Source organism: Limanda limanda, chromosome 20, assembly GCF_963576545.1.
Source record: "Limanda limanda chromosome 20, fLimLim1.1, whole genome shotgun sequence".
Taxonomy (NCBI): Eukaryota; Metazoa; Chordata; class Actinopteri; order Pleuronectiformes; family Pleuronectidae; genus Limanda; species Limanda limanda.
In genome coordinates, this window is record NC_083655.1 from 15,046,161 (window position 1) to 15,066,542 (window position 20,382).

At 41.9% G+C, this 20,382-nt stretch overlaps 1 protein-coding gene across 1 annotated transcript in view; it reads right to left on the minus strand.

Moving 5' to 3' along the window:
- ntng1a (netrin g1a) overlaps positions 1-20,382 on the minus strand; it is a 99,823-nt gene that overhangs the window by 25,745 nt on the left and 53,696 nt on the right. The window contains exon 3 of the mRNA XM_061094320.1: positions 4,734-4,906. Within this exon, the coding sequence (XP_060950303.1) occupies positions 4,734-4,906 (173 nt within the window). The remainder of the gene's footprint in view (positions 1-4,733; positions 4,907-20,382) is intronic.

The following is a 20,382-nucleotide window of genomic DNA, read 5'->3' on the forward strand; positions in this document are numbered from 1 at the left end:
GTGTGTGTGTGTGTGTCTCTGTGTGTGTGTGTCACCTTTTTTAATAATGTGCTGTCAATCTGGGCTCTAGGGATGGCCATTTCACTAACCCTCCCTAACTCTCATAACGCCGCTCCTCCAGGAGGGAGAATAAGTCATCAGGTAAAAAAAAAAAGCAGAAATCACAGTGGATGCAATAAGGAGGAAGGGCGGGATGAAACTGAGAGGGGGGGTTTGAAGTACGCTAATCTTTTTTTTAAAAGTTTTAAAATACATAAGTTAAGCCTTGTTTACTCTTTATTTTCACTATACACGAGAGTTTTGGAAAAGAAAACTAGGGTTGTGTTTTAGTCTGGATGGGCAGTTCCATCTCATTGTCACATGATATCTCTGGTTATTTCTCACCATTGCTACATCCATGTGATTTGCATTTCTATCTATGTTAGTATGAATGGAGATTTTATCTGATAGAGAGATTAACCGCTCATCCTGACTGATCTAAATACTGTAGAGTAATACAATCAGCTTGGAAGCAACCTGAGTTTTTAGGTGCTCAAACAAGTGCTACATGTCTGATTCAAAGATTTCTGCACAAAACAGGACGTGTGCATTCACAAGATATGGTCATTGGCATAAACAAATAAGACTATCAGGTCTTATGTGGCAGTGTCGGGTCTTTGCTGCCAGTTTAGTCAGTTTGTGTGAAAACTTTGCCGTGCTTAGCAAGTCCGACTCTCAGAGATCAGCAGATCAAATCAGTGCTATTTAGCATTAGTGGAGAGCAAAAATGAAGCAATTAAGAACAAATCTGTTATAATGACCCACATAGACAAAGGTTTTCACCAGTGCTGTACAATGACAAAATTCCTGTGACGTCCCCACAAGACATTAGAGAAAAAAAGGCCTTGGCCCAATTCCTTCAGCTCAAGCTGGAGTAAGTAATCGGTTCTATCCCACATTAGCATTGCAGCTGCAGCTGGAGAACATTATTTATGAACACTAATACATTAAGTGTAAAAGTATAAAGCAAAGCTTGTGTCCCTCAAATAATAATGACGCAATAGAATGCAGTCTGCTGTCATGTGAATGGATCATACATGGAACTGTGTAAACATGGATGTAATGGAGAAGGTTGACCAGTGCTCCCAGTTCCCAGATGCATAAGAGTTTGTGACATGCCTCCCATGCTTCACTGGGAAGTCCCTGGGGTCGAGGTTTGTTTCTAGCAGTAGTGACAGACTGGCATCATGTAGCTTCCTATGTAAATTCTTCACCAAATCCTCTGAAATCCCAAATATTTTGTGAATCAACAAGTTTTGTTGCTCAGACTTGAAGTTTCAGCAGATTCATTGCGCATTCACATAATGGAAACTACAAGTTTCATTTTTTATCTGGCCAGGTTTCCATCAATATGGAAAGAATTGTCATGGGGAGGATCCAGCTATTGAAACACAGAGCTCTCAAATATGTGCATGTGATGCATGAGGATAAACACCATCATCCTGTTTAATATTTGTAAACTCCTCCATAGTCAGTGAGCGTCTGAAGTGGCCAGCCCGGGTGGATCTCTATCAGAGAATCACTGCAGCCTCTCTCTGCTCTTGTTGTTGTGGTGGTCTCTCTTTAGTCTGGTCCGACTAAGATCAGGTGATTGACTCAGACAGACCAAGACATCTCACCTACTCGCCCTGAAAGGCTTTGGCTGCTTTGGTCGTAGATTCACGATTGTTGTTCTGCTGAATGATGAAGTGGGTTCTGATGCATTGTGCTGAATATTAACACAGAATATTCTAGTATAACTTTACATTCATCCTGTTGTTTCCATCAGAAGAGAAATCATCACTGAATACCACTGTGTCAGTTCCATTCGAGCCAGAAGAGATGCACCACTATGTTGGACAGATGAGGTGGCAGCTTTGTCTTATGAGATGCTTCTTCTTTTCTTTCCTTTCTCCATCATTTTGACAGAGGTTCATTTTTGTTTTATCAGTCCACAGACATTTGTTCCACAACTCCACTGTTTTCTTTCTGAGTGTTTGGGAAATGCAGCCTGGTCTTTCTGAGGATAACCAGGGTTTGTATCTTGTGGTGAATCCTCTGGGGTTCTGAAGTGAAATCCTGAGCAGCCTTCAAGGATTTTTTCATCATAGAAATTACATTCTGCTTATCCTTGAGATTTGTGCTCCTTGGTCAACTAATTTGTTTCATTTATTTATTTTATTTCCCAGTTTTGTTTGAACGCATTTCTGATGCAAACCAACAACCTTTGAGTTCTCTCTGGTAAATCATTTGCTTTCTTGACCCTCTTTATCGTCTTCTTCACTTGCACGGTCACCTTGTTGCTCTGAAAAAAAACTCCACCTCAAGGCTTTTCTTCTTAAACTCATCTTGAAAGGACACATCGGCCTTTGCAACTTTTAGAGCCAATTACTTTAAATCTAAAGATTTTGGAACCATGAGTTGAAAGAGCTTGACCCTGTTCTGATGGCAGTCCAATGGCCATACCAAGCAGAACTCTGACGGTGAGGATGTTTCCTCATCTTGAAAGGAGTTGGGTTGTGGTAAGAGTGTCTTTGTGGTACCTTGTAACCAAGAAGGAGGTTCAAACACAAAATCTCAGCGTCTTCGGAGCGCTGGCAAAAATGATCTCATTGGCTAAGAGTGGATTTATTAAACACCACTCGAATTGATTTATATTCCACTTCACTCTCTTCTTTTGGTCATGTACCTACATTGCAGGCACACTTAAAATAGGGCCCTCAATCTCCCATCTTTCAATCAGCAGTCCTTTCAGTATTAACACAGACCTACTCAAATGAAACCGAGACTCTGCACTTTCATGTAGTATTCATTACTACTCTCCTTCAGCATTCCTACTTCTACTGTGGCTGGTATGATTAAAAACTGCTTCACTCACAATGATAGTTATTTTAATACAGGTTTTTACATTCTGAGTTTGTATAAGTCGGTATTGACATCCAAAAGTCCCTTTCCCAGATGAATAAGGAGTTCTAAAAATGTGAAATTGACCGTGCATGGTCTTTCAGTCAATGTACCGACCTTGACGTCATGGATGTTTTGTACAGGATTTGAAGACGGTAACGACAAGTGAAGTCAGACACACGCACCTGCTTCTGCTGCTGCAGATGCTACAGGGCAGCGTTTGCTAACACTTGTGTTGACACAGGAGTCAGAGAGGAAGACTCACATATATGACAACCTGACTGCACCGGCTACATGATGCTGATAAGTTAGAGCAGTCGTTTTCAAACTTTGTCTGCCCGAGGCACACCTGTATTCTTATCCATGCAAAACCCTTTGTATCCTCCTGTTTTACCTGTTTTTCTCTCTTTTCTTATGTTGCTAAGTCAATCAAGGTCTTTGATGTGTCACACACTAATAATTCCCTCCTTCTGACAACTGCATCAACAGCAAAATGAAGGCTCTGAAGGTTTTTTGTAATGATTTTTTTAGGGGAAAGAATTTACCTTTGTAATAAATGTGTGCATAAAAATGACTGATATAACAAGTAAAACGTTTTTTGTATCAATGCTGCAGACTAACATTTAACATCGGTTGCACTGGTGCACCTAACATTTTCACTTTTCTTGCCAGTTCCCATATGCATTAGTAATATATTTACCAGGGCTGGGTTTGATTCCATTTGATTCTTTCAAATATTGATTTAATTAAGGATATTTCAATAATTTTGCCCAGATATGAAATAAATTCTCAAGGAACAAAAACTGTGCAAGGAAACCACTGACTTTAAGTGTATGCTTTTGCTAAAGTGCTTGTGAGCTTCCACCAGAACTGCTTTTCTTATGCAATTTTTCCATATTTATTTTATTTTAATAATTTAAACCTGTTTTATGAGGCTGAGCAACAAACACCTCACCTGCATTACCTTCTTCTGTTGGATTTGGATGCATAGGTTTCCACAGATGACAAAGTAAATATAGAAAATCGTATTTCTTGTCTTTGCTTCTTTGTCATTTATCCCTTTGAAAAACTGTTAATAACTTCACGTCACTTCTCACAACACACTATCTCACGATTAATGTTACTGTCAGAACTCTCAAACATGACTCACAGGCTGCTGCTAATTGGGATTTAACTGTAATCACTTGTATATGCAGCTCTCTTTGTTAGTCGAAGTCACAACTTCATGGAAAATCTTTCTTTGTCATTTTGTCAGGATGTTGTATTTGTGTCTGTAAGACCCAAACTGATTAGTATTCCAAGTAACCCATCCTTATAATACCTCTGCTTGTGTGTGTGCATGTGTGTGTACTCATTTTTGTTGCCTCTTTATGACCTTTCCCAGCATAATCACTGACCTTGTCAGGACCAGTAGACCTCATGGGGACCAAAGCTTGGTCCTAATGAGTCAAAACATATTTTCTGAGGTCCTGGGTAATATAAGGTTTAACTTGAGAATTCTGGTTCCTTTAAGGATAGATTAAGGCACGAATTGTTCATGGTTAAGGTTTGTGTGTGGTATAGGTATGGTGTACTGCGGCTTGAAGACAAATAGCTAATTCCCATAACGTAAAGCATGAATATATAATTTACAGTAAGGTCATTTCAGGTTTAGGTTAAGGGTAAATTAAGGTTAGGTTAAGGTTAAGCTTAGGTCAAGCCTAGGTGTTTTAAGTTAAAGTAAGACTCTGTGAAATAATTGTAAGAAAATTGAACGTGTGGTTGTGTGTGTGGTTGTTTGTGTGTGTGTGTGTGTGTGTGTGTGCACTCACAGATATTAGCTGTGCCCTTAGGGATGGGCAGGTAGGAGCCAGCACTCCACGCTCGCCCCTGGTAATTCCTCTTGCAGCGGCCGCAGTCAGGCCCGGTGGTGTTGTGTTCACACTCGCAGCCCAACTTGTCTTTGTCAAATACGCAGCTGATGGCATGAAGGTTGCACTTGCACCTGTCAAAGAGGGGGGGGGGGGGGGGGGGGGAAGAAAAGGAGGAGTTAAAAGAGCACAAGCACACGAACATGAGTGAATCTTTCCAGCACGGAATGTAAAAAACAGAGAGCTTTTTCTTATTTTGTTGGACAATGCGGCTGAAGGGCAGCGTGTCCTTGAGTGGCAGCGGAACACAGTCTGAACGGCTGGCTGCTTCTTCCACTTCAAGAGGAGCCGGTTCAAAAGGAGGCAGGCGATCGCAAGAGCAAGTCTGGCATCATTATTTTCTCCCTTTTTTTTCCCCCGTCTCCCCTCTCCACTCGGGAAGGTAGCTCCGTTTTAATTGTCCCACTGGAGAATGCATAATTGTGGTAAGGTCACAGTCAATGGGCGAAGGAAGACCGACCGGGAGAGGGGGAGAGGGAGAGGGACAAAGGGGTGCAAGGGGAGGCTGAGAAGAATTGTGGAACAAGTACTGGTAGAATGGAGGCATAGAGGCTTGTACCTCTGCAAGGGAAGAGCAGCTCTGTTTGCCAGAGGGCGGCAGGGAGCAACAGCACGTTCTCCAAGACAAATTAATATGAGATGAGAGCTCAGAAGCATATATTCAGTCTGGAAAGGAGGGGGCTCCCTGAAGGTGCACTAAATCCTCACTCACATCCTGCTCACCAGATCCTTCATATAACAATAAACTCAGCAAGTTCATTTTTTGCCGTGGCCAGATGAGTGTTGAGGGGGAATCTGTCTGTTAAATGAATTTATGATCCTCATGCTGCATAATGTGCTCGGAGGAATACAGAGAACTTTGAGTTACTAGACCTCTTTTTGAAGAACTTTGCGACTACCTGAGTGTAGTAAATTAATAGTTTTTTTAAACACGGGTAAACCCAATAGAAAAGATGCTCGATTTCGTTCCCATTGCCATTAGAAGAGTTTATTTTCTTCTGCTCTTTTCTTATCACTCACACGTAGAGTTGATCTTTATAATAACTTGGTGAATTAATATTCAGCATTCCTAAAATATGTAGCAGAAACCCTGTGCTTTTTGTCATCGCAGGATGTAAAAAACAATAAGTACACAAATGTTGATGGCTATTTACGGGGAAACGCCCGGAAGTTCAATGGAAGTCATGCAGCGTTGGTGTCTCGACTAACAAAATGAAGAAGAAGAAATTGGAAAATTTCGTTTCCATCACTGTCGATCGGATCTGATAAGAACCTGTGTCTACTGAAGAGACATTTGACCTGGACACTGAATGCTGATCGTATCCATTTCCACTGCAGACAGAATCCAGATGTTAGTGGGTTTCATGACTGGTGGAAATGTGATAAGATATGCACCTAAAACATCAGCACCGGGAGGCTTGATTCTCAAAGATAACCATATTGTTTCCAAAGCATCCCCCTGAGTCACGATCCAACGCCGCTGCCAACACCGGCTGAAACCTCAAAGAGAGACTGGAAATCGGACTTCCAACAGGCATGACTCATCGCAGATAAATGGCTCTGTGGTTGTTTGTTTATTTTGAGAAAAATGCTGAGAGGCAAACCAAATGGCACTATTCAGGTCTAAGTGAAAGTGCCCTTTCATTCAGCTGCTTATTTTATTTTTTTGAACTGAGAGCCAGGTGAAAGGCATCTTGCATTCGTTCTTAAAGCGGAGGGAGGGAGGGAGGGAGGGAGGGAGGGAGGGTGTTAGGGAGGGAGATGACAGAGATAGCCTGACACTGTGTTTGCCACCATCTAAGTGAGAAACTCTAGTGACAGCTGGCCTCTTTCCCTCTATTCACCCTGCTTCACCGCAGCTTAGCTTGATCCTCAATTTAATACATTTAATTCATTAGGAGGAGAAGAACAATGTTAAACCAATCGCTGCTTCTTGACCTTGATACTCAAACCACTCAACTGCTGTTTGCCTCAGATTCTAAAGCTGTGTGCTGACTGGGTTAGTTAGAGTCTGTTAGCTGGTTTCATTTAAATCCTGTTTCAGGTCGATAACATACCTTTAATAGAATTTAACATTCCTATGAGGCTTCATCATTTCTCCTGCTGACTCAACTACACATTACTTATTAATACTCTACAGCCATTAAATAACATTCACAGCAGTACAGTTACTGTGACATTTTGAGGCAAAACGTTTCGACTTCCAAAATATCCCCGAACTCCGCCATCGTGCACATTTGAAGCTAGTGCAAATAAAGGGATGGAGCCATGGTGCTGAGGCCCCGCCGATTCACCCATCCGACCAATGGTGAGTCAGTCTCAGCTGTCAATCATGATGTATAACATCAAATAACTACTTAAAAGCAAATTAACTGGAAACATGTGCACTTGAACAAATATTTGTTTTATAAGCACTACCTAAAATTGCAGAAACCATCTTTCAAACAAATGATTTCTTCATTTTGGCCCATGTCCCATTAACTACCATGGAGGAGGCAGGATTTATGACCTACACCAACCAAAGGGTAGCAATCTAGAAGTGGAGCAGTCATGTCGGCCATGTTTATAATATACGCAGCACCTCACAAGTCACAACCGAACATTTATTGGTTGCATATCCGGGTAATTCTTTTTTGCTGCACATTTCATTTTTCAGGTTGTAGTAACACCTTGTAGCCACAGTAACTTGATAAACAATATGTCAACAAGTCAACAAAGAATTCAAATGAATTCAAATTCCAAATCCAGTTTAGGATACAAACTGATTTGGATTATGATTCAGATCACAAACCCTGGTGAGAACCCTGTAATGCTGAGCGATAGGATTTCCAAAGCCAGAATGAGGACCCTGTTGTCGTGGTACACAGGGCTGTTAATAATACTGCCAAGAGATAATAAGGTTCTCACACAAAAACCTAAAATAGTAACAGTAATAATAATAACACTATAATAATAATAACAAATTTTTCTGGATGCTCCCAGTGACTCCACTTTGAGCTCCACTTGCAGAACTAGACTTCATCAGCAGTTACAATACAGTCCAGTCAACGCTGAGACCTGGAGGGACTGATCGAGTTAAACGTGGTTTCAGTTGAGTCCATGAGCGGCTTAAATCAAGACGAGATTAGAATCAAGTCCCACACGGCCCGTTTCCACAGACTTTCTTTTCTGGGTTATAAAGTCTGGCTTGTCAGTGTGTATACGTGTGTGTGTATATGTGTGTGTAGGAGAAGCAGGTAGGGGATGTGGCTGTGAAATGACTTCACACGGAGCCCTTTGCGGTTTAACCTTCAGCTTCTTTTAACATCGCCACCATTTTAATCACCTTCCAGAAACCGTAGCAATGTCGACATAACGAGGGAGACCTCCAGCGTGGCCCGCGGGGTCCCGTGGCCACCGGCGCTGTTGTGCTGCCAATCAGCCGTGGAAATCAGGGGAGGCTCCCCGAGACGCAGCCGGGTAAACGGGTATTTAACAGCATCTTCATAGGTTTCCCATTACGACTATGTTGTGTCTCTGTTTCCTGCGCGGTCTGCTCGGCGGGTGGTCTCCCTCCGACTTCCATCAGTCTTTGTATCGTTCTCCTCATATCTCTCTCCTCCATCCACCTTTTAGTCTGTCGTTTTAAACTCTGCTCCAGTATCTTCGACTCGTAAATATTCATGGGGCTAAAGCATCTTTGTTTTTGTGTGGTGCTCTCAAAGTGATATTGCTCCAGGCACTATTGAGTGTGCCAGTCGCTGCCTGTGAGCTAAACGTCCTGATATGTATTCATAAAATTACCCATGAGGCTATGAGCTTAAATTGCCAGAGTGGCAAAAAGAAAAAAAAAGAAAAGGAAAGCTCGACTGAAGTTTTGATTCTATTTTGTCTGAGAGAAAGGAGCAAACATATTCTTCTACCTGACAAGAGTTTGAAGTTTCCCTTGAAGTGTGGGAGCCAGGCGATATTGCCTGGCGTAAATTTATTATTATTCTTTATCCTGGTGGAAATGCAAGCAGAGCGGTCCGCCGGGACTCGGCTTACCTGGAGCTCTGCGTCTGTGACCTCTGCAGTAATGGGATTCTGATTGACGGGACATATTGTGCCTCGCCACTGATGAAGGCAGCAGAAACAGACAAAAACAAGACCCGACATAAAGCCTTGTGAAAACGCCGCCTTTTCTTTTACGACGGGTCAGCCATCGTCGACATGTTCCCACTCAGATTTCCAGCATCGCTCCAAATAGCTCATTGTGACGTCAGAGCTAAACGTATCAGCTGCTAATTAATAGTAATTATCTGCAATCCAAGCCTGAAACATCCCCGGTGCACAAAGCTGCTGATCCCGACAAATTGAGCGCACTAAACTCAACATGGTCCTTAAGTGGGTTAACTAAGTGAAGCAATTAAATTTCAATCTAACGCCCAGGTGCTTTCATACGCGAGCCAATTGGGTCAAACACTGTTATGTTCATAAACACTTTTTTTTTTAGCTTGTGTCTGCTGTAAATGTACAAAAACTCACCGAGGGGTTAAAGGGGGCGGGGGGGAAGGTGGTTCAGAGACCAAGCTGGCTTAATTATATGTGAGGAAATAGTAACACAGGAGTGGGCTGGAAAAAGACCTTGAGGTGCATGTGAGCATGTGTGTGTGTCTGTGTGTGTGTGTGTGTGTGTGTGTGTGTGTGTGTGTGTGTGTGTGTGTGTGTGTGTGTGTGTGTACACAGGTGGTTTGCTGAATGGATAATAATTACACAACGCCGACAATTTTAAGTACAATATATTTGTCCCATCTGATCACTCCAAACACACACTTGCGTTCTAACACACACTTGTTTACCGGACAAACACACACACACACACACACACACATCTGTAGCGATACACACAGCACTGGGCTCTTCCCCACTGACTTTCTTGCAGCTGCCATCTATATTGGTTTAAAACAGATCGGCCTGTCGGCTAACGTGTTGCCTGCTAATTACCTCCTCCTCTACCTCTCTCCTCCCGGGCCGCAGTGCATTGTGGGGGTTGTGGAAGGAGTGAGATCTCAGCACAAGCCCCCCTGGGATGTACACTCCATTCCACCACCCCACCCTTCTTCCCAAAAAAAGTAATTATATCCTTCTTCCCCCGTCCCTCCTGCTCCTCCTCTCACTACCCGGCAGACACTTAAAGAAAAGTGGAGGCAGAGTTTCGGTGTTAGTTTTCTCTTAAGTGTCGGCTTTTGGTTCAGTTAGTTAGCGTGAGGGATTAGATTCACTGAGACGCTGCATGGAGAGATAATACAGCCTGATTCACTATCAATATAAATACACAGTTTACTGTAAGCGGTCATCTATTATCGTACGGATCTTAAAACATGAAATATCCACCACTGTATTTTGTAACTGTACTTTTCATGTGTTTGTAGTTTATTCTTTGGTACTTCTCACTTTTACTGAACCTCATATCAGCGAATATCTGCACTTTCTACTGCAAAATATCTACCTAATAAATTTGAGGCGACCAGCAGTCATTGGGGGCGGGGCGATGTGTCATTGTACGTCCTTGGGGAAATTACAGCAACTGATGGCCTGCAGGTCAAACTCGCTGCCAGAACATCATTTGTTTTTTTTTAATTCCACCACATTGGACTGACACAGGCATTTACTGGTGCTGATCTCTGTCATGACAACTACATTTAAAGAATCACTTCCTATAGCATAATGTCTTCAAAGTAAGAGCACAACAATTGTTTTGCTGCTGCACTGCTTCATACTGAGTTGCATAGCAGGGATTTTATTCACCACAGCAGAAACAAACAGCCCAGTTCAAATAAGCAGGTTAAGAACAGCACAAATCATTTTGTTAAATGTAAAGAAGGGAATTGATCCACTGATCCAATCAGAGTGGGCTGTTATCATTAGACCCCGCCTCCTTCAACCAGAGCAATGAACGCCTGCAGCGATCTATGATGAAGAAACACCTCATTGGATTAAGAAGATGCTGACACATTACTTCAAGAACATTTAAAAGCATGTACTAACTTTTTCTCAAGTAGAAAGGTCAATGTTGTACTTTTACTGGAGTTTATTTTGTCAATTTGTCTCTTCTTAACTGAAGAAAATGTTAGTCGTCTTCCTACACATCTGTAAATAATGTGCAACCTTAACGCAGACTGTGCCTGAGTGTTAAGCATCCACGGGAAATCCTCCTTGTGAATTTGCAACTGTTTCATGTTGGTCTGGTAAGAAAGAGAAAAAGGCAGAAAACCACTGAGATGAGTCACCCTGTGTTTGTGCAATATGCATTTTCTTGCTTACATTTTGCAGCCACCTGCCAGTCAGTCCTGTCACCTTCAGTGCCGTTGTTATTTATTCATACAGTTGGCAGCCAGACAGAGACAAACAGGAGAGGAAGACGTTGCAGGAGATGAGTCGAGGCCAGAATTGGCGTCGCTGCCAAACAACAGCTTTCATCAGTTTGTATAAAGATTCAACTCATACGAACACGTAACCACATGCAGGGGAGCTGAGGCTCTACAGAGGACTGTTAAGCTGGAAAAGGACATATTGTAAAAGTAATGGATTAAAGCTCGAGTAGTGATTAGCAAAAATATAATAAGATCTTACAAAACTAAAAGATCACACAACAATGAGTATGTATCTTTATCACACTGCCAACACACCGTATGTTTCATCGCCCTGCCAGTTCAGTTTATCTTTGGTTCCCTGCGCTGAGATGCCTGCCAGCACCAATCCACCCAGCCCATCCATCTATCGAATCATCAGCATTACTAATGTATGGAGTTGGACATGCTATCCAAGCAGGAGTCAATCAAGAGGTCTTTAATGCCTCTGACATGCCAAGCCAGTTCAATAGAATCGACTAGTAGGGCCTTGCTGATACCGCTCCCAGCTCCAGACTGCTGGGGACAGAGAAATGCACCGCGGAGGAGGGAGAGATCAAACTCCATGGGGGGGGGGGTTGGGCGGTGCGGCGAGGCCAGGTGGAGAAGTGACAACAAGCGATCTTGTCATTTCATAAGTGACAACAATGATAGGAGTCCTTAAAGGAACACGCTCGGCCAAGATCCTGCAGCATTGATCAGTTTGGGTTGGTAGCTCGTCTGCAGACTTACAGAGGTGAGACTGTACTTGACCTCAGTATGTGTCAGTGTGAGAGAGAGAGAGAGAGATAGAGAGAGAGAGGTGTAGTGCAGTACGATGAAACCTCTGACAGTTTTCTGCTTGGTACTACCATGTTGTCGTATTAATGTCCTTGCAGAAATAAAAGATTGAATCATGTTTCAAAAGAAGAAAGACTGGGTTTCCCAGAGAATTAAAACAATCTATGGGGGGGGCGGGGGTGCACGTACCCGCACATGACGATCACTCTCACCCACATAAAATCCTAGTGACATGTACACAGACTAATAGGGAATGACAAGTCCTCACATGAGAGAAAAAACTGCATTGCTACAGCTGAAACTATGTGTAGAAATGTTTTGATCATAATGAAACTGTGGGTGATAAATGGTTGGAAACACTGAAGGAACAAAAGAGTAGATTCTTGTGTCACTGGTGTCTAACAAACGTCAGGGACAACAAAGACATTTTTTCTAAAGGAAAACAATACAAATCACCACATTCCAAATGTCTCTGGTCACCTTGGTGCTTCTTGCTACTGTCACTTTGACAATGTTCTCCCCCTGTTACCTAATCCCACAATCTGGCACAGAGAAGTCCCACGGCTACACACTCCAGGGTCCAGCATCTGAAACCAGGGACCCAAAGACCAGGTGTAATTACAGAAAATGTTGGCCATTTTCCAGCTAGAGCAGGGGTTAACTCTTAGTGCATTTAGCATTCTACTTTCCCTCTTAAGCTGCGGCTGAGGGTTATTACGGTGGTTACAGTGTTCACTGTTGTGTTGAAAGCAGAAAGACCACAGAGGCCAACGTTTCAGCTGAGGCAAATGAGAGGCTGCGGGCCTCCGGTGATTAATGAGAAGGCATGAGATTTTAAGAAGGAGGGCATGCAGGTGTGTGTGTGTGTGTGTGTGTGTGTGTGTGTGTGTGTGTGTGTGTGTGTGTGTGTGTGTGTGTGTGTGTGATAGAGAGAGAGAGAGAGAGAGAGAGAGAGGGAGAGAGAGAGAGAGAGAGAGAGAGAGAGCTTAGCAATATTCTTCACCTGACATTCAAACCAATAATGCAAACTGAAGTAAAGTGCAAGAAAACTTCACTGATAGAAAGAGTGAGAGAAAGAGCAGGAAGAAAGATAAGGAAGGAGAGCGAAACGGATAAGAAACAAGTCGTTCTTATCAATGTTTCAGTATCAGCTACCGTACACACAGACACGGCACATATATATCTCAGTGTGTATAAGAATATATATAATATCGTGAATATATATTTCAAGTGACATAAAAAAGAGTCCTGCTGAAATTTAAAAAAACCTTGTTTGAAGATATCTGTTCAGCAACACAAAACAACATAAGCCAAACACAAACAAGGCATCTATAATAAAATAGTGACAATGCAGCAGTTTTCAGACTCCACTGAGTGAGATAGCGTTTCTCTATATTTAATTTGGAGTCACATCAAATCTCTGAGCTGGGAAAATGACAGAGAAGTTGCACTGCCATAAAGAATTGCATATCAGGGTTAAAATAAACTGTTTTAGACGATGTTCCAATGTAAAACTGCAGAATATATGAGGTTGGGATGAACCATTTGTACAAATGGTCCCTGAAACTGATTTGTCTCTGCAGATTGGCCACTGCAACACAGGAATTATATTTGAATTGTATATGGCTATTGCTTCCTTTCTCAACAACGCTTTTCACAAGCATCTATATTACAATGAACTAAGGGATGGAAACAAACAATCTAACTACAAAGTAAACATTATGTATGTAAAGGGCACTTAAACCATTTGAAAAGTGAGTGTCCCACAGACCCTGGGAGACTGTTGTTTGCTGTTTTTTTAAAAATCAATCAAAACACTGCAATAGCTAGAATATAAATTATTATTGTAAGAGAAAGCAAAGGCATCTTTTTTGCCTTGTAATACTCAATGCTTGTGATGATTTTGTGGTCACATTGGGTGTTGGCACCGTTTCCCCTGTTAAACCTGAGAATAGATTATTCTCTCTCTTGTCAGCAGGTGGCCACGGCATCCGTTTTCTACCATATCAACTTGTTAACTCATGATAAGCGTGATTACTTTGTGTTGAGTGTGTTGGATAAAGTGTTGAAAGAGTGGTTGGAGAGGAGGCGAGAAAAATGGCCATATCTCAAAACATTTTTTTTTGATTACATAGTTCAAATACTTTATGCAGTGATAAGATATATTTTGTTGATTTGTTTCTATATTTAGAATTTTTGGATCAGCTGTATGTGTTTATTTAGCAAACCATTTTTCACCCAAACAGTCTGCTTTTGGATTTACGAGACAATTTCCGTAATTACACCATTTATTATTGTTTATCTACTTGTATAACCTTCTAGCTTATGTTCTTTAGAGAGTAGTGATGTGACGTTTTTGAAGTTGCTCCAAGAAATGACACCACAGTCAGCATAAATGTGAATGGAGCACTGGAGGACCATTTCTATCACAGAGATTTAACGGTACAGGGAGCTGTCCATTCAGCACCACAAAACCACAGCACAAGCCAGAAGACCCACTGAGCATTAACAGCAACCGGGTCTGTTTTTCTACACCAGAGACATTAAGTCTATACCCATATTTATGAAGTAAAAAAAAAAACACAAAGATTTCCATATTCATTGTTTGTAATACCAAGAGGCCCTCTCAATTAAATCCCTGACCTCTAAGCTGAGTGCTGACAGCAGTGTTTAAGCAATGTTTAAGTAATCAGTGGCTCATTAGAGCTTAATGGGTCAGTGATAACACAGCAGCCATGAAACAGGGCAGCTTCTGGATGCTGAGAAGTGATATGTCATATAAACAATGTGCACAAATACAGCAGCTTAAACCTGCATAAAGAACACAGAGTTTAATCTCCTCTGTACGACCTTCCTTCTTGCTCAAATACGTATGATTCAAATTCCATAATTATTTCAGACCAATATCTTCAACTTGAGGACGTTTTCTTTTCAAATTTGAACAATACACAAGTTAAAGTTAGCATAATTTAAAAAGTACATCCTGTCAAACACAACAATCTTACACAATTTATGTTGTTCTGATCTTTTAAAGTCTGTAAATTCAAATGGATTAAACGGTTGGATCTGATCTCATTTGATGAAACAGATAGCCTTCAAAAAAAATAAAAGGAATAATAAATAGAAAGGGTTCTGTGGCCTTGAAGAACTGTAACAAACACAGACTAATCATTCCATTTGGACAGATTGGTCTGTGTACCTGTCAGCAGGCAGTGCTAGTTCATGTGTTTTGGGGTGTGGCTTTGACGAAGGGGCCAATGGGAGGGGTGGGAAGTATCTCTTGCATATTTTCGTAGATAAATATACAAGGGATCTGCAGGACATGACACTGTACAAGTCAAAGTTCAGAAGGCACAACGTGGAAAGTGGAACAGCCAGAAGAGGAAACCCTCTGGAGAGGCAACTAATCAGAGGCAAAGATGAGAGAAGAAAAACATTTGTCTTTATACCAGAGTCCTGCCACCACATAATGATTAATGTGACATTTTATTATCAAGACGTTCTCATTGTTGGCAGCAATAACCACTGGTGTCAGGTAGTGAACGGACCAGAAGTGAAGGATTATAACTTATAACAGCTCAGGGTTCAGCTCTTCAACTCAGTCAGTGAGCTCGCTGCTGAAGAAGCAGCGGGGGAGCAGATGTAAGCTGCCATTGCTGCTGATTTGTGGTCAGCTAAGAGAGTCAAACTCTGCCCAGACCCACTAATCACCATCAGCCAACATCATAATCACCATCATCTCCGCCATCGCCCCCGCGTCACCACTGAGTCATCGTGCTCCAGTAAGTCACATTACCTGCTAAAGGAGCAGAGGTCTGGAAAATTCAATACAGCATCTTTTTCTTTGTTTGATTGTTATTCTTCTCCTCTTTTGTCGGTTGCAACTCTATTGTGCGCTGCTGTTCTGCTTGAAGGCTAAAGCACCATCCGATGGCCACGCATAATGAGCGCCTGCATTCATTGGCCTCCGCAAAAGATAACTCAGTCAGAATCGATTCTCATGACTCAATGATCCCATTATCAAGCAGTTTTTATTCATCACTCCCTGTCGTCTTCAGAATCAAATATCTCGCTTGGGGAGGTTCAGGACCTTACCACGTCAGTCCTGTGGATGTGTGTGTATTTGTCTGTGTCTGTGTGTATGTGTGTGTGTGTGTTTGTCTGAGTGTGTCTGTGTGTGCGTGTGTGTGCTTTTAAGGGTAAAGACCAAATGATATTGGTACAACTGAGAGCCGATTCACTTTGAATCAAATTGTCGGTAGCTGAGAGTGTATCTGGGTGAGAGAGTAACAAAGCATAGGAGAGGGTGAGCAAGGCTAAGATGACCCTAGCCTCTTTTCTACTGGTTGAAAAACCCACTAACACTTACTAACATCTGGCTTTTGTCTGAGATGGGAATGGCATTCACTCACAGGTCAAATGACTGCAGTAGTGATGGAAACATCTGAGTGAACAAATGTCTTTCTCTCTAATTTGTCAGTCTAGACGCGGATGCTGCACTGATAATGTCGGATAATTATCTATCCATAAATCTGCAAAAGATCATCATCATATCAATTTGTAATCATAATTTTTTATTTATTTTCCAAAGACACACACAGTGCAGATGTGTTTTCTCTTCTATATAAGCCCTTGGCCTCCCATTCATCTCTGTATTTATTACACTATTCAATCATATCTCAATGAAATCTGAATAAATACACTGGTTTCATTTGATAAACATGCTGACGTTTAAAATCGAATGATACCACTGACAGCTCGAGATACACTGCAGTAGATATAATGATATATTTAACAAGTTTTATAATCTTATAATCTTCAGAATGTACACACTAGATGATTTGTTCAGAACGTACGACCACACACTTGCTGTTTGTAGGAAACAATTTCCCAGTGGTGATTCCAGAGACTTGAAGTCTCACCGAAACTCGCAATATCTTCTTCTTCTTCTTCAGTTTCTTTTTGGCGATTGGCAAACAACTTCTGCATCACCACCACCTTCTGGAGTGTAGAGCAGTCGCCTGATAAAATGTGACTTCAGAAGAAATACTAACGTGGAAGAGGACCGACGTTCTATGTTCTGTTTTGCAGCGAAAAAAACAAACAAACAAAACTATGGTCGCAGACATGGCTGAGAAGTTGTATACATTTTGCAGCTCTAGCTGGATTTGAGTTGGAAATATATTGTTGTTTTAGTCACAGCTGTTCGGTGACTAAATGGGCAGATAGTCTGCACCGAGGGACCTCCAGTAGGAAATGCTCCATGATTGTCTGAAAGGGAAAATCGTGACTAAAACTATCCCGATTATCCTCTCGTAGTGTGCAGCAGCCTCTACAGGAGTGAGTTGGGTTTTTCCTGATACCACTTACTATATATGCAAGTGTTGTCCCCCCCGAATCGCTTATAGATACCAAGTCTTCAGAGAGGTGGTGGGGGCTGTGAGTGAAGGAGAGGTCAATGAGGGGATTCGTCACCAGCCCCTGACAGGAGGGACCATTATGCACGACGAAGACAGGGGTGGGGGAGTTGAAAAAAAGGCTCCTCCATTAATGAAATGGGTCACCGCATGAATGTTGAATGTGCTCCGTCGACAGTGAGAAAGAGAAAAAATGCCTCAGATATGGACCATATCTGTGCCGAGACCCCTTTTCTACACAATGGAGGAATCTGGACACAAAAAGTCTTTGTGAGAAATCAGCTCGCATGTCGGCTCAGTGGAACTCAAGAAGATCGTGAACTCTGTGGTAAACGTTTGAAATATCATGTGGTATATATCCATATATATATTCATATAAGTATCGTGGACGGAATCAAAGATGATACTTGCCTGCGTGTGAGTGTGTGTGTGTGTGTGTGTGTGTGTGTGCATGTGTTTGTGGAAGGAAGTGTGCCTGAAGTCTACACACATACACACAAACACACCCGGACTTGGCTGTGGATATTCTGCATATGTTGCCACTGATTCCATGTAAAGAACTCCCCCTTGTGTTTTTCTCCTCTTCTTTTTCCTCCCTCATATTCTCCCGCAGGTGGATGTGATGACAGTGATAACGCAGAGGGAGATTTACAGGGAGAACGGAGAGGAAGTCCCTCTCTCCATCAGTTCATCATTGTTATTGCATTTTTTTGGTTCCTATACACTTAGTCAGGGGGAGGTTCCTGGGTCTGACGGCCCACTGCGTGATTGGTCCAGATCTATCTATCACTCCAGATCTTTTTGGACAAGCCTCCACACTCCCATAGTTTAATCTAATGATATTCTTTTGTTGATAAAACATGTTTTGCCCTAACTGTTGCTCTGTCATGTCGTCCTCCTCTTGTGTTTTTGAGCTTGTGGTCGTCTCGTTCCCACACAACATATACCGGTGGAGTGCGAGTGGTCTGGTCATGCAGGGAACATCAGCAGCACACTCTTCCAGTCTGAGGAAATAAATCCAATTTGTTGCCTGTGCCGGCTTCTAATAATGGTAAACCCACTGGGAGGGAAATCAATGCTCAAAATATAAGATCTGCATTATGCAGCACTGCGGCGCTCAATAGGAAAACAAGCGATATTGTATCAAGCTGAAGTGTAACCTTCATTCTCTGAGGAGGGAAATGAGTGTTGCCTCATCCCTGAGACGGGGAGAGGGATTTGTTGAGGCGAGGCCTCCTGTCCTCTGCTCTGCAGATAAAATCTTCATGTCACTCGTGGCTTTGCTCCTCATATCTCTGGCCCCAGTCGATTCCTCTGGTCTCTGATAAACAGAGAGGAATTGGCTAGCACACATTCTGTGGGTTCAATTTCAGTGACATGGCGGCTTATCATTTGATTTTATTTGTACATAAAGCTTTCAGAGACTTGATTTTATCTTACACTTGAGCTGTTCTCTACTTCTAACACTGTTCCCAGGATTTCATTTTCATGTTCATCGCGGCTGGGAGACTTCAGACGAGACCCCACAGGTGAAGTAAAATAATTTAGATTTTGGAATATTCTGTATATCTCTAGTATAATCACCCTTTGGGATTTCTGACTACTGGTAGTGTTTTGCAGTAATTTTATTTCATCAGCCAAGGAGGTTATGTTATTATTGCTGTCAGAGGGATTACGCAAAAATACTTTTTTCATGCTCAATCCTGCCACCAGCTTCAAACAGTTCTGGTGAAGACCAGTTGGTGGCGATGATGGGTGAACAAAGACAGAAAAGGGCGAACCGAGACGAAGATAAAGGGATTTATAAAAGCTTTGCTTTATGTGCAGAAAATTAAAGTTTGCTATACCTCACTGATGCACACAATAAGTAACACAACTAAATAAATGACTTTAAATAATTGCTTACTTAATATTTTGTGATGAACTAACTTCTACTGCAACTGCATCATTTTGACTGAAAATTATATTTTCTTGACACATAAAGACCTCTGTCTTAGAGCTTGAAAATCAATTTCCTGGTGAAAATGCAGAGTGAATGCTAAGTTGGTAAACACTGCAGGATGCCACCACTCCAGAAAGTTAAGCAAAGCTGTCCTGTGCAAAAAGAAAAGGAAAACAAAACTGCTGAATCAGCTTTCGTACAAACCAACAGATCAGGTGAAATCTGATTTTTTTTTTCACGTGAGCAATCAGTTTCTTAAGTCACCAGTCATTTCAAAGTTTGATCTGCCTGGAAAGCAGAGATTGCCTCCTTCATGTCACAGCAATTTATCACACAACCTGCACCTAAACAGGTTTCTATAGGCAGCCTTCTCTGAAGCACTGCCTCATCTGCAGGGACTTCATTCAGGCTGAAAACAACTTAAAGTCAACACTCGGCTGTTTGTGTCATGAATAATAATAAAAACAAGAAATATCAGGGCTCTTGTGAAAGTACAGCACAATAGGCTTAAGCTGGATTGTCTATGGAAAGAGTCAATTCAGCAAACAGAGACTAAGCAGTGGAAATCCATCCTTCTTTCATCCTGCTATTTGTATGTGAGAGTGGTCGGCAGGGAGGGGGAAAGACGGGAGGTTTTTAAAAATGCAGAGAGGAGAGTTTTTGCCTGGAGAAAGTTAGTTTATGTGTGGAAACACTCTGGGTCACCCACACTTCTGTTCACCTTCTAAAGACGGACACCTGAAATGTGCCGCTCAGACAGACGCCCTTGAACACTGACAATAAAGTTTCCTTCAAGAACATATTTTTTCTCAGAATAAAAACAACACGCAGAACAACAGACACTTTGTTCTTCCGTTCATTCCCTGAACCTTGGAGAAACTGGTTGTTTTACTTTTCCTTTTCCTTTCACAGTATAAAGTGTCTGAGTGGTGTAGCTGAGATCTCAGGTGTAATAATGCAAGTGTATGTACATGAATCACACTTGTCAAACCAAATTCTCATAATTTAATCAACTTGCATTTTTACTTCAAATTTAGTTG